Here is a 12,630-nt window from a genome sequence, read left to right on the forward strand (position 1 = left end):
ATCCCAGTAATTCTCATTCAGGATAACATATAATTATCGACCATAAGATGTAAAAGGCCAATCTCTGACCAAATGGGATAGGTTAATTCGAGCACAAAAAGAGAAACTGGCTAGGTAAATATTTCTTCATCTAAATCTTTATTGGCTGAACTCGAGAGGGCGTTGCTTCAACGAAAATGGCAGAAACCAGTCTAGACCGTGTGCTGCAGTCTGGGCACTAGAACCCTATATATATTCCTATAATTAGTAGAGCATCTTATTTTATAGGTTCATATGTAGGTACTAGGCTATCGGCCCAAAGTACACTCAAAATGAAACTACGAAAACTATTATATATATGCGTCTTGGTTTTCGTTTTTGCTGTGTTCTACAAAATTAACTCCTTAATGGTGAGCGTGATATCACCGGGTTTTTGGCTCCGGATGCAGGAGCACATTTCGTGGGAGTATGTCAGAATCTATCCTCTACTCAGAGATAGCAGCCCCATCACAAAAGTCTCTCCTGTGATGTTTGTGGAGACCACGGAGACGCTCACCCCCCAGCCCCTGGTCATCTGCTCAGTAGAGTCAGCTGCTAGAATTTATCAGGACCGACCCGTTCACTTTCTCCTAAAAGGCTTTAGAAATCGCAGCTGTTTGCAAAGCACGACCGAATGCCCCGGTTTGAAACTCCTCACCGATTTTCCAAACGTGCAGCTTCTACATTTAGATCCAAAGGTGGTTCTCAAAGACACCCCACTCGCAGCTTGGTATAACGAGGTAAGATGATAAGATTTTATTTATGTAGCCGTCGTTAACGCGATTGGTCCCATCTAGGCTAGTAGCCTCTGCTGAGGTGAGGCGCGAGGTGGTATTTGTACCACTAAGGGAAATGTGGCCGGAGCATCAAGGAACTTCCCGTTCCCTTTTCGATAGGTGGTGCCGTGAGCATGCCTCTCAACCTGAGAGCAAGAAATCTGGACAAAACCATAAATGCAAGTGGGACAAAGGCCCTAAAATTGGGACAAGTTTGTTGATAGAATAGCAGGTTTTGCATTAGAACGAATTTTCTGAAGAACATGACATATGAAACCCAAATGCCTGTCATTATTTTTTAACTTCAATCGTTAATGATTTGCCACTAATTTGCTAGAAAACCACAATTTTATGAAAAATAGAGGCAAAAATCTGGACATTCTGCGAAAATCTGTACAGTTGAGCTGTATCTTTTACATCCACATGGGCTACCGCCAGCTCAAGAAGATGGGATCTGTAAGACTCATCCGAAAGACGGCACATTTAGGATGGGAGTGCAGCACTTCTTACAGTGTGAACAGTCCAATCACCTGGAGTGTGAATAGAATCCATAGCTTTTGGTCTTCCAAATCCAAAGGCCAGTATGCTACCTGTTGCATCATTGACGCTACTCGTGATGTGGGGAATGCGGCGCACATTTTAATATTTCTCTCAGGGTGCTTATTATAGCTGAGGGTGATAATTAGATAGATTTGCTACTTGTCAGGAATTTCTCATGGCTAACAGTAAGGTAACTAGGCTTTCTGCCAGGAAATACGTCCCTTACTTCCCAACTATCCAGATTTTTTTTTCAAAATGTCCAGATTTTTTATTTTTCAGTCTGTTCCTCATAAAATGTGTGGCTTTCTGGAAAATCATTGAGGAATAATGTCACTAACTAATCACAGACATTTGAATTTCAAAGTTCATTTTATTTAGAAAAAAATGTATGACAGCACAAAACCTTTATTCTAGCAACTTTTTAAGTTTATAAGTGCAATATTTAAAATTTCTCTTTATCTTTGGTCCTTTGTCCCCCTATTATTTTTGGCCTTGTTCAGGTTTCTTGTTGAGAGGTATGAATCTGGCCTTGGTGTGTGTTAGGTATTTAATTAGTTTGCATTTATTTTGAATATCTAAAGAGCTAACACATTTCTTAGCATATATTCCCAAATTGTGGATTTCCAATTTGCAATTAAATTATGCTCTTCGAAAAAAAATCTTTTTTTTTTGTTTTAATTTGTTTGTTTTAATCGACATCGTCAGATATGTGAAATGTACTTTTAGTAGAAAACTGGATTGATTAAAATGATCCTGTTCATGTTGTCTATCAGAAGTACACAAAGCCTACAAAGTCTGAGCCCTGGGTTTATAAAAGTTTAAAAAAAAGTTGCAGGTTTGTTTTTTGTGTAGTAAAATGGTTTGAGTGTGTGTGTGCTTGTGTGTGTGTGTACATATATACGGAGAGACAGAGTGAAAGAGAGAGAGAGAGAGAGAGAGAGAGAGAGAGAGATGTGCATACAAATAACACTGTAAAGTACACATTGCAGAAAACAGTCCCAATAATGTCCTTCCTCACAGGGGTGTAGCCAGTTTTTTTTTTTCATTTTGTACTCGATCTAATATTGCTGCCCCCATCACCCATCAAGGTAGTTAGTCCAACAGAGATCACTCTTGTCAAATATCCCACACACACATACACACACACACACACACACACACACACACACACACACACACACACACACACCTCACTTACAGACTTCCTTTTTTGATTATTGGGGTATGATCTTTGACGTTCTGGTTTTGGTCCACGTAATTTACTGTGTAAGTCAGTCATTCACACCTAGAGACATATCAGCTGTTCATCATCTGCCAGACTAGCTTGTAATGAGTACTATCTACATTCCTGCTGTGAATCTCTTGAGCTTCTCAAGTCAGTAGAATCCAGATACACTGGAATGATTTACTCTGAAGGTATCCTTTACTGGAGTCTGCCTGGGTCTATGGTGTTTGCTCTCCCCAATTACAGACAAATAAAGCACACGCACCCCTGCACTTTGAGCGTAAAGGAGCATACCATTCTTCCTAGGATGTACTGAAGCAGGCGGAAGTTAATGTTATAGTTACTTCCATTCACTCCATAGTGTTTCAAAATCACATCTTCCTGGGATCCTTTTCCCCTGTGGCTCTTTAGTTATTGAGTCTTGACATGGGAGAGATCACTATACTGCAAATACATCCTTGGTATGCTGTAATATGGGTATGAATGTGTGTGCAGGTGTGTGCATATATTCTGTAGGTATAAAGGAACTGCACTTTCTTATCTAAAATGTACCTTCCCAAAATGCTGCCCCTACACACTTAAGAAATATGGTGTCTCCTCTGTTGTCCCCTGCAACAATAAATAAAATATCAATTTGTGGAGAGGAATATTGTGTCTAAACAAATTAGGGAACGTTGGTTACATCTTCTGACAGCCACCAGTTCCAGAGCTTGTTAAATGTAATCGTAATGATTTATACGTATATACACTTTGCCTGACTATACCAATATCCAAATATTTCTTCTTACAGCATACCTTTTCCATTGTCTAAACTGTTCTTCTTGTTAATGCAGTTCTCACTTTGTCTGATCCATCCCTCACACTCAGATTTGGTACCATATATATATATATATATATATATATATATATATATATATATATATATATATATATAGATAGATAGATAGATATAGATATATACAAAACAGGATGGCCAAGTCTACGTTACTATATATCAAGGTGACACAGAGGCCTTTTTTAAGAGATGAGTTTATGGACAATGTTACCCAAACCAGATTTTTTGGCTATCTCATCCATCCTCACACATACACTACTGTTTCTTTCTCACAGGACTTTTACCTGTACAGGCAAAATTAAGTGCTGTTTATCCCAGTCAGTTCTGAAAAGAATGTTGGCTAGTTTACCTTCTCCCATCTGAAAGGGCTGGAAGGAAAACCACCAGTACATACATATTATAGAAATCAAATGTTAGCACCTTCCAGCAGCATGGCCCTGTATAGAAATCATAGATGGGTACTATGCATGCAGTCCAGCAGACCACTGAAGAGCCTAGCCCAGTTGTCTCAAAGTACTTAGGAGCACTGATTGTATAAGTTACTTGGTCAGACCCATGGAGTATGCAAATGGGGACTGAGGGAATCAACCTCTGGACTACAGGAAACAGCCTGATAATAGCTGATAGCCTTAATCCTCTGTGCTAACTAATAGACTAAAACATGCAGACATAGGGAAAATAGGCAAACTGCACACAAACAGAGACCAGATATCAGAACTGAACCCCAGGCCAAAGTCCATGTGACACAGACTAAACACTGAGCCACTGCTCTTCACAGAGATGACTACCACTTAGAAAATGAGAAAATATTTAGCCATAAGCCAGTAACACAGCTAAAACAAGCATATGCCAATGTGTAACCTGTTCTAATACACCTGTCAATGCAGTTGCCACTGAATTTGCATTTGTGATAAAACTACATCAAGAACAAAAGCCCTTAAACATTGGTAGCACAGCATAATACTCACTCTAAGAGTGACAGCAGGGCAGTAGCTGCTTCATTATTATCATCGACCCGCCATTTTTTCTACAGACGGATGTGGCATTAGGTCAGCTGTCACCACTTCTGTCTGTTTAATGCCACTCTCCTACCTTCTTCAACAGTCTAGTCTGTCACAGGTCTTTTCTCACACAATCCATTAATCTTTTGACTGGACATCCTTGTTTCTTCTTACCTTTCTCCTGTGCAACCCCTAATCTTCACCATACTGTGCTCTACTTTCCTGCATATCACTAAAGAACTGTAAGCAGTTCTCCTTAACCTTCTGTGCAGTTGGGGCTATTTTGGCTACTACTCTGATGTCCTCATTTCTTCAGCTATCCCACAGTGTGCATCCTTCCATGTGTCTCAGACACTTCACGTCCATTACCTCAAGCCTTCTCAATTGCTCTGTCTTCACTGCTCAGGCTTCTGTGCCTTATAGAAGCACTGCTTGCACCACTGGTTTGTACATCTAACTTCTCAGCTACTGTGTCATTCTTATGTCACACACTACCCAATGAGTTGCAGGATCGAGACTGAGGTCAAAGCCAGTAGTTGTGTTCATGCATATTTATGTTGTTGCACCCAGCAAAGAAGAGTAGGGATGACTAAAGACATACCAAGTTCACATTATTTCAATTGATTTTCTGCATATATTATCAATGAACACAGAGGTAATCCGGAGGGCTTGAGTGAAGTCTGGTATTCCACCTGTGACCCAGAGGGTGACAGGACTAACAAGCAACAGAATATAAAGGATTAGCCCAGATAAAATCACTTTAGCTAGCAGATCTAGGAGACTATTTAAGATGTTCTTGTTCTAATACATTACATTCAACAGGTCAGTTATTTAAAGGTAGTTAAAACAGTGGTGGGTGGCTCCATGGGAGATAACTGGAAGAAAATCTGGGAGATGGAAAAAACAAGGAACCAATCCCAAAGCTTAGAGGTTAGTCCCTAATTTTACTATTCCTGAAAGACCTGTGAGGGTTTACCAGCTCAGCAGCCTGTGAAAACTCATTCTTAGTTAAAAGGTTTGCGTTTTATTTTTTATTTTTAACTTCTAACAAACAAACCATGATAACACGCAGTTCCTTTAAAATAACATTGTACCCATCTTATTGGGTTATCATTTTGTTCTTCTTCCACTCCTGCATGCCTTCACACAGCACCAAAGAACACTAAATATGTGTTTTGGCTTCCACTTAATGTCAAGTTCCCTTGAACCTTATTAGTGTTCAGTTATTTTTGGACTCACTTGGCCTTCTTCTTCCCTTGGGACTCATTTGGTCTACTTCTTCCCTTCTAACTCTTCTTGTGTTCTGCTGGCCCTTCACGGGGATTTCTCCATTGATCCCCCTTCGTCCCCTTTTCCCAGTTAATTAGTTGAACACTTGTATCCCTGTCTTTCCTTCTTTTACATAAACATTTATTTTAGTCACATTTCATACTTTTTATTCATGTAAGAGTTTTCATGTCTCCACACCCCTCTACTAGGCATCTCAACTCTTCTTGCACACACTCTTCCACCCACCTTCTCAGCTAATCCCTCTTATATATTTTTACCCCCTTACCAATCATTTCCACAGCCATAAACTCTTCCATGATCTGCTACAACTGTTTGCACAACCATCACATTACTTTATAGATAACTTTTCATCATTCTACTGACTTATTATCCACCATATTGTTACCAGGGTAAGAACCACTGTTCTAAGCAGCTACCTAATTGGTGTTTCTGTTGCACAAAAAAAAAAAAAAAAAAAATAGAAAAACATGCTCAGGAAGCAGAACTCAGTCAGGAGCAAAATGATATGTTTAATGCTCAGAACAGTTCTGAATATTAAATATTTTATTTTTCTTCAAACTGAGTGAATTATGCTTTGTGAGCAGATTCTTTAACTTTTAGTTAATTTTGTTACCACTTTTCACTTCATTTTTTCCATTTTTTTATTCTTTCTACAGTACCCCTGAATTTCATTGAATGCTTGCCAAGTATTACGAGTTAGTGGTACTTTACATTTTAAATCTTTTGAAAAAGAACTATTCTGCAAGTGTCGGTATTTTGATCTTTCATCCCCTACTATTGCCTGAGTATTTTATCAGTATGAGAAAGATTTTATTTATATTTTTTCAATAGTGTGATTTTTTTCCACTTTGTTTATTAATTCCACCAAGCTGATGTTGTCCTAGTATAATTAAATTAAAAAGTTATTATTTTTACTGCAAGAGTTTGACATTTGCTTGTTCCTCTTTGGACATAATACTATTCTGTGGATCTAATACATGAATTACCAATAAGAAAAGTAATGGAAGAGAGGGCAACTCAGATACATCTACTTATCTACTTTTACACCCTCAAAAAGCCAGACAATCACTGCTCATCACAACACTCGGTTATGATACAAAGCCATCACTCCCTTGTACTACGTAAGATTGCCAACATCACAGCCTCTTCCATCAGACTTCCTGTTATCCAGGTTACAGAGCTGAGCATATTTTGCTATGTTGCTACACCTCTCACCATGCCATTGGTGAAGGTAATAATTAAGAGAAAGTGGAAGGGATATGGTGATTGGAAATGGGAAGCAATGATAATCTTCAACAGCAGAAAGATAAATAATATTGAAAAAGAGGAAGGCTAATCATGAATATATGGCAATGTCAAGTAATTGTAGTACAGTTACAATGCCTGTTACAGGCTAGGTGGTACCTAATGCCCAGTCTGAAGCCATGTTTGGAAACAAGTTGAAAGAAAGTTTATTCCACTGTTTTGTTCTGCATGTAGCACATGTTGAGGCTCCTTGTCCAGTAGATGGACTAAAGTATACCGAGGTTGCACCAGTGTAATAAAGTGGTGTATAAGGGACTTAACATGCTGGTGATGCAAGGCAGAAATGTGAGGCATAGTGACTGACATGATAAAATGTGATTAGAAAACTGCAATTTGCCTGATTTTTACATTAAAATAGAAATTACAGTATTTCAAAAACTACCCCTTACACTACGGTATAGCGAGGGGTTTAGAGTCTCAGCTGTCCACGTTGGGGGTGCAGGGGGTGAAGTACCCCTACAAAAATGCTTTTAAACATTTGAGTTTGGGTTGTTTATGTCTCACTGAGAACTCAATGGCACTTCTTAGTGTCAGTCACTACTGTGCCACATTTCTTTCATGGAGTCCAAATCATTAACAGAAGATGATTGGCATTTAAAGGGAGTATAACAGCCTGTGAGGTGTTGTTAGAGGATAAACTTCAAATAGCTAGGAAATTGTAAGCATGTAAGTGCAGTTAAGATATCGTAGGGATGAGACTGAGTCTACTATCAGCAGTAGAGTGTGCAGTCATGTTACATGCTCACTGAAGTTTATATACAATGGCTGTGAGCAGGTTAGTTAGTATGCAGGAAACATATTGGAGACCAAACAGCAGAGCACAATTGTCTAGTTGTTATGATAAAAAAGCCCGGAAAACCCTTACTTAGGCATGTGAACCTTTGATTAATTTTTATACGGAAAGACTTTAAGTGAAGGTCATATTTGATTTCATTCTTTAAGATGATTCAGAAATGATTGCATCTTAAGTAGGTTAATGCCCCATAAAGGCAAAACACAAGTATAAAATATATGGGAAAAAAAGCTGGTCATACCCAACAGCATGCATTAAATTGTGAGGGTGTTTAGGTAAAGATTCACATTTGACAAACAAGCTTGAAGACAGTTAAATCCATGCTGAAAATAGTGACTGAACAGCAGGTACAGAGCATGCTCAACAGAGCAATATTGAATTATGAGCATATTGTATGTCAGCACCACAGTATTTCCACTTGCCATTCACAAAGATGGAAAATCAAAGTAGGCTATGAACAGGGCCCTCAGAAACACCCTGAGAGAGTGGGAGATGGATGTGATGGCATTATCTCTTCTTAGAGTCTGAGATTACACTTTAAAGGAGCTGCTGAACTACTGGATATTATCAAGAGTGAGTCCAGGGCAAAGATCCTGCAGACAAGGAGTTGGTGATTAACAACATGAAATGCTTGTGATGAGTCAAGTAGTAAAATACTAGCGATACTGCCCTGGTTGAGGTCAGCACATATGTGTTCTCTTCTGTTAAGGATGGCTGTACCTGTTCTTTAACCAGAATAAAATCCATGCTGAGAGGTGGAGTGCAAGTTCTGAGTGTTAATATAATGATAAACCTCAGAGTCTACTCATTGTTCAAAAGATTTTTATTAAGACAGTGCAGAAGAACAGTAGTCCAGTAGCAAAGTTTAGCTGAAGGACCTCCATTATGTAAAGATTATCACTGGGAACGTATTCCGGTAGACACTGGTTTATCACAGCAGAAATGTCGACAGAGATGAATCAAAGAGCGATATCTGCAACATCTACTCCAAGAACACCAATTACTGGAGAGCACACATTCTGCCTGTCAGTATCATCTTGGAATTAGTGCTTCTGTTTTGCTCCTGGTGAGAGAAGTAGCATAGGGACATTATTTCCTAGAGACTGCTGATCACCAGAAAGCCTAATAACTGCTTCACAGGCACCAGCTTGTGCTTAAATTATGCTTCAGGTGAGAGAAGGAGCAGAGTGCATTGCTTCCTGACATTTTCTGATTGGGCAGTGAGTGTCAGTGTGTGATCTTTCTGATTGGTCCTGTTGCTATTCAAGGCATCTGCCAGGAAAAGGCTACACCAAGCCTACAGACCCTTGCATCATCTGGGACAAGAGTGTGGATCACAAAAGAGCCTGTGGCCTGCTTCTCATCTTGGGATTAGTGATACCGTTTTGCTTCTTGTGAGAGAAGAAGGAAAAGAGCTTTGTATCCCAGCAGTGTGAAGCTGTGGTGAGACCAGGACTAGTAGCATCCAGGCAGTAGCCATTCAGGTAACTCCTCTGTTTTCACCATTCTTGACAAGGTAATTCTTTCTTTTCAGTAAATACTGCCTGATTTCCTAACCTAACTTTAGAATATCTGCCTAAACACTTCATCCATAAATCATCAGGGTCTACATATTAGTTTTCTCTCAAGTGTTTGGTAGTGTGCTGTATAAACACAGACTTCTTAAGTTGACTTTTTTCCTGTAAAAGCAACATTGAAATTTCACCAATACCTAGTTGCACACAGCACAGCTAGATTGCAGTGAAAACCACTGCCCCCAGAGCTGCAAACCAGATACTCCTGACATATTTTATATTCTCACTGTCTAATCAATAAAAAAAGTCTGTCGCCATGGATATGAACTTTCCCACTCTCTCCATTACCAGCATACCTCTCAACCTCTTAGATCAAGAAATCTGGACAAAGACATAAATAATGGGGGGGAGCAAAGGCCCAAAAACAGAGACAATTTTGAAATACTGCTCTTACAAACTTAAAGACTTGATACACTAACAGGTTTTGCATTAGCATGAATTTTCTGAAGGATATGAGGTCTGAAACACAAACATCTGCCATTATTTTCTGACTTCAGTCCTCAATGATTTGCCAATGATTTGCAAAAAAAAATTTAGAAGAAGCAGGACAAAATATAAGTTAAAATTCTGGACAGTCTGCAAAAATCTCGACAGATGAGATTACCAGCTAGGTGAATATGGGCATCCTGAAGCAATGTAGAAGTTACATCATGTTTATTGACAACCACTTAATTCTCAAACACACTGATATGGCATGTGAGAGCTGCATTTACCCAATGTCACTGGAAGCAAAGCTGTCACATAAAAGCATTCCTAATGTCCATAAGGTCGTCAGTAGTACACACGCTGCACCCATAACACACAATTCAAGGCAGGCACATAGACCCACATATGCTGAGGCACTTAAATGTAACCTTCCTAAACCCCAAAGACCTACTAGATGAAGAACACATAACTAATACCCACAGCAGTCCCAAATGCACCCTTTCAAAGCAGCACATACATCAACACATACAGCCAGATCTCATGGAACCTCTACTTCTAAGCCCATAAGGCAAGCTACCACACAATCCAACATTCTGGTCTTTAGAGACTCCATTGTGAGACAAACTGATTTCCCTCTCACCAGGCTGAATAAGGAGAAAGTCACAGTCAGTTGCATATTGGAGCCAGAATCTGCCACATTATACATACACTCAGGTCACTGGACCCCAAGTACCAGTATGACACAGTCATAGTCTATGTGGGTTTAAATGAGCTGAGGAGCACCACCCTAAACTATATGAAGAGCGACATCACTGAACTCTCAGAATATTTGTCCGGGGTTGGTATTAGCCTAGCATTGAGTAGCATTTTACCTTCTCCAAAGATGATGCCACAGTATGAATAAAAGATGACTGACTTTAATAATTGGCTTAGTTTCTGTTGTCATTTTAAGGGAGTGCAATATATTTTAGCATGGAAGAAGATGGTCAATACACCATTCTGCTTTTCCAAGGATGGTCTGCAACTCTCCCCCTAATCTTTTGAATATTGGCTAAAACATTCCCCTGGATTTACTAATCTTCCATGTAAAACTAGATTAGTCTTACACGGAAGCGCCAGTGTAAGAGTATGATGGCAGCATGCCATGCATATTAATGAGGGTGCACTGCCTCAACTCTAAAGCTTACATGGAACATGGACGAGTGTAAGAGGCATGTCGGACTGCCGAGCAGTCCAAAAATCCATGCCCCTGCAATGAAGAAATGCCACAATTTCGAGTTACATGAGTGAGTCCGTTCACATGTGCACAATGTAACACTACACTCCCCCATATGTTAAACAACTGACAAAACTAAAAATAAAAAGAATTCTTTTTTTTTTCTTCCGATATAGCTGCCTTTATTTGCACGGGTCTGCCATTGCTTAGCTACTGTTAGCAGCTTAGACACCAGAAGAGGATAATATGAAAAATATATGCAAGTTAAGCAAAATAGCGATAGTGTAGTGGTTAGAGCTTTCACGCAAAGAGGAGGCATTCCTGGTTTGAGTCCCACTACTGCACGTTCCATTTTCTGTGGGAAATTTGTATACAAAAATATTTCCTGACATTTGTATGTATAAGTTTTGTAAAAAGCATTGAAATGTTAAATGTAGTAGTGAACACATTATATATATATATGAAGGTGAAATGGTTATGTATTCTGAGGCATGAGTACCCTATTTTAAGCAATATAAAGCACTGCTAAGCACATTTTACCATTATTGAGCATAGTTAAATACAATTGCGCGTAGCTGCGCACTGTGTTAACCAGTGCAACTGCAACGTATTTGCACGTAGCTGCGCACCGCACTAACCAGCGCAACGTCGGGCAACGTCGAGCAACGTCGAGCAACATCGAGCAATGTTGGGCAACGTCGGCCAAAGTCAGGTAAACATGCTCACACCTGCTTTACTGTTCCTTAACCAGTCAGATCTGCCCAGCAGGAAAATAAAAAGCAGTGACAGGGCTCGAACTCAGGATATTGTGCACTATAGTCACAGTACTTGACCATTAAGCCATGACAGTATTTCATAAACATGCACTTTCAACAGACACATATCTATCAAAGGAATTTTAAACATTGCCAACATCAGCTAAGCAGACGTGCCTACAGCTGAGTTTTTCCAAAACTGGCCAATCACAAATAAGTGCGTGAAATGAAGCATATTTAAGCTCCACAGGGGAGAATACTTGCTATAACTGGTTGTAGCTTCCTTCTGCAGTCAGCATGGCTGGTGTTGGAGAAGGCACTCGATTTAGAGTGCAACTCTGGGGCATCCAGGAGTCCAAAGTAATGGTTTGGCTCCTTGTCCACAATCATGAGGAAAGACTCCTGCGGGTCCAGTACCAGGCTACCCAATATAAAACGGAGGCCTGGAACAGTCTTGCCCATGATCTCACCAATGCCACTGGTGTTCCTCGGACTGGTGAGCATGTCAGGCACCATTATTCTGACCTGAAGCGATGCAGGGAGGATCAACTGGACCAGTGGATCCAGGAATCCCGTACAATGCCTAATGCCCCAGTACTGAGTAAGTAGCCATTGTATTAAGTAGTTAAGAATTGCTATGCTTGTCTATACTATGGATAGGTATGTGTCAATATACTTCACATTTGCATTTACTTCACAGCTGCAGGTGTCTGGGCTATGAACCAGCAAGCCCATGAAGATAGGCTGCAAAGGCTGCGTCATGAGGCAGGTTAGTAATTATTCTGCATGTACTTTTATATAAAATAAATGAGAGAGCCTTCAAAAAGTCTTTTAACCCAATAAATAAAGGTGTAATAATCCTTTAATAAATGTATG

The 12,630-nt window shown here is 39.7% G+C and overlaps 1 protein-coding gene across 1 annotated transcript in view; it reads left to right on the forward strand.

Moving 5' to 3' along the window:
- Positions 1 to 177: 177 nt before the first annotated feature.
- Positions 178 to 12,630, forward strand: part of LOC122811970 (alpha-1,4-N-acetylglucosaminyltransferase-like) — a 79,209-nt gene continuing 66,756 nt past the window's right edge. Inside the window, exon 1 of the mRNA XM_044084169.1 lies at positions 178 to 758. Coding sequence (XP_043940104.1) covers positions 312 to 758 — 447 coding nt within the window. The 5' untranslated portion in view covers positions 178 to 311. The remainder of the gene's footprint in view (positions 759 to 12,630) is intronic.

Source organism: Protopterus annectens, chromosome 9.part0 (genome assembly GCF_019279795.1).
Source record: "Protopterus annectens isolate FY-2018-M chromosome 9.part0, PAN1.0, whole genome shotgun sequence".
In the NCBI taxonomy this organism is placed as follows: Eukaryota; Metazoa; Chordata; order Ceratodontiformes; family Protopteridae; genus Protopterus; species Protopterus annectens.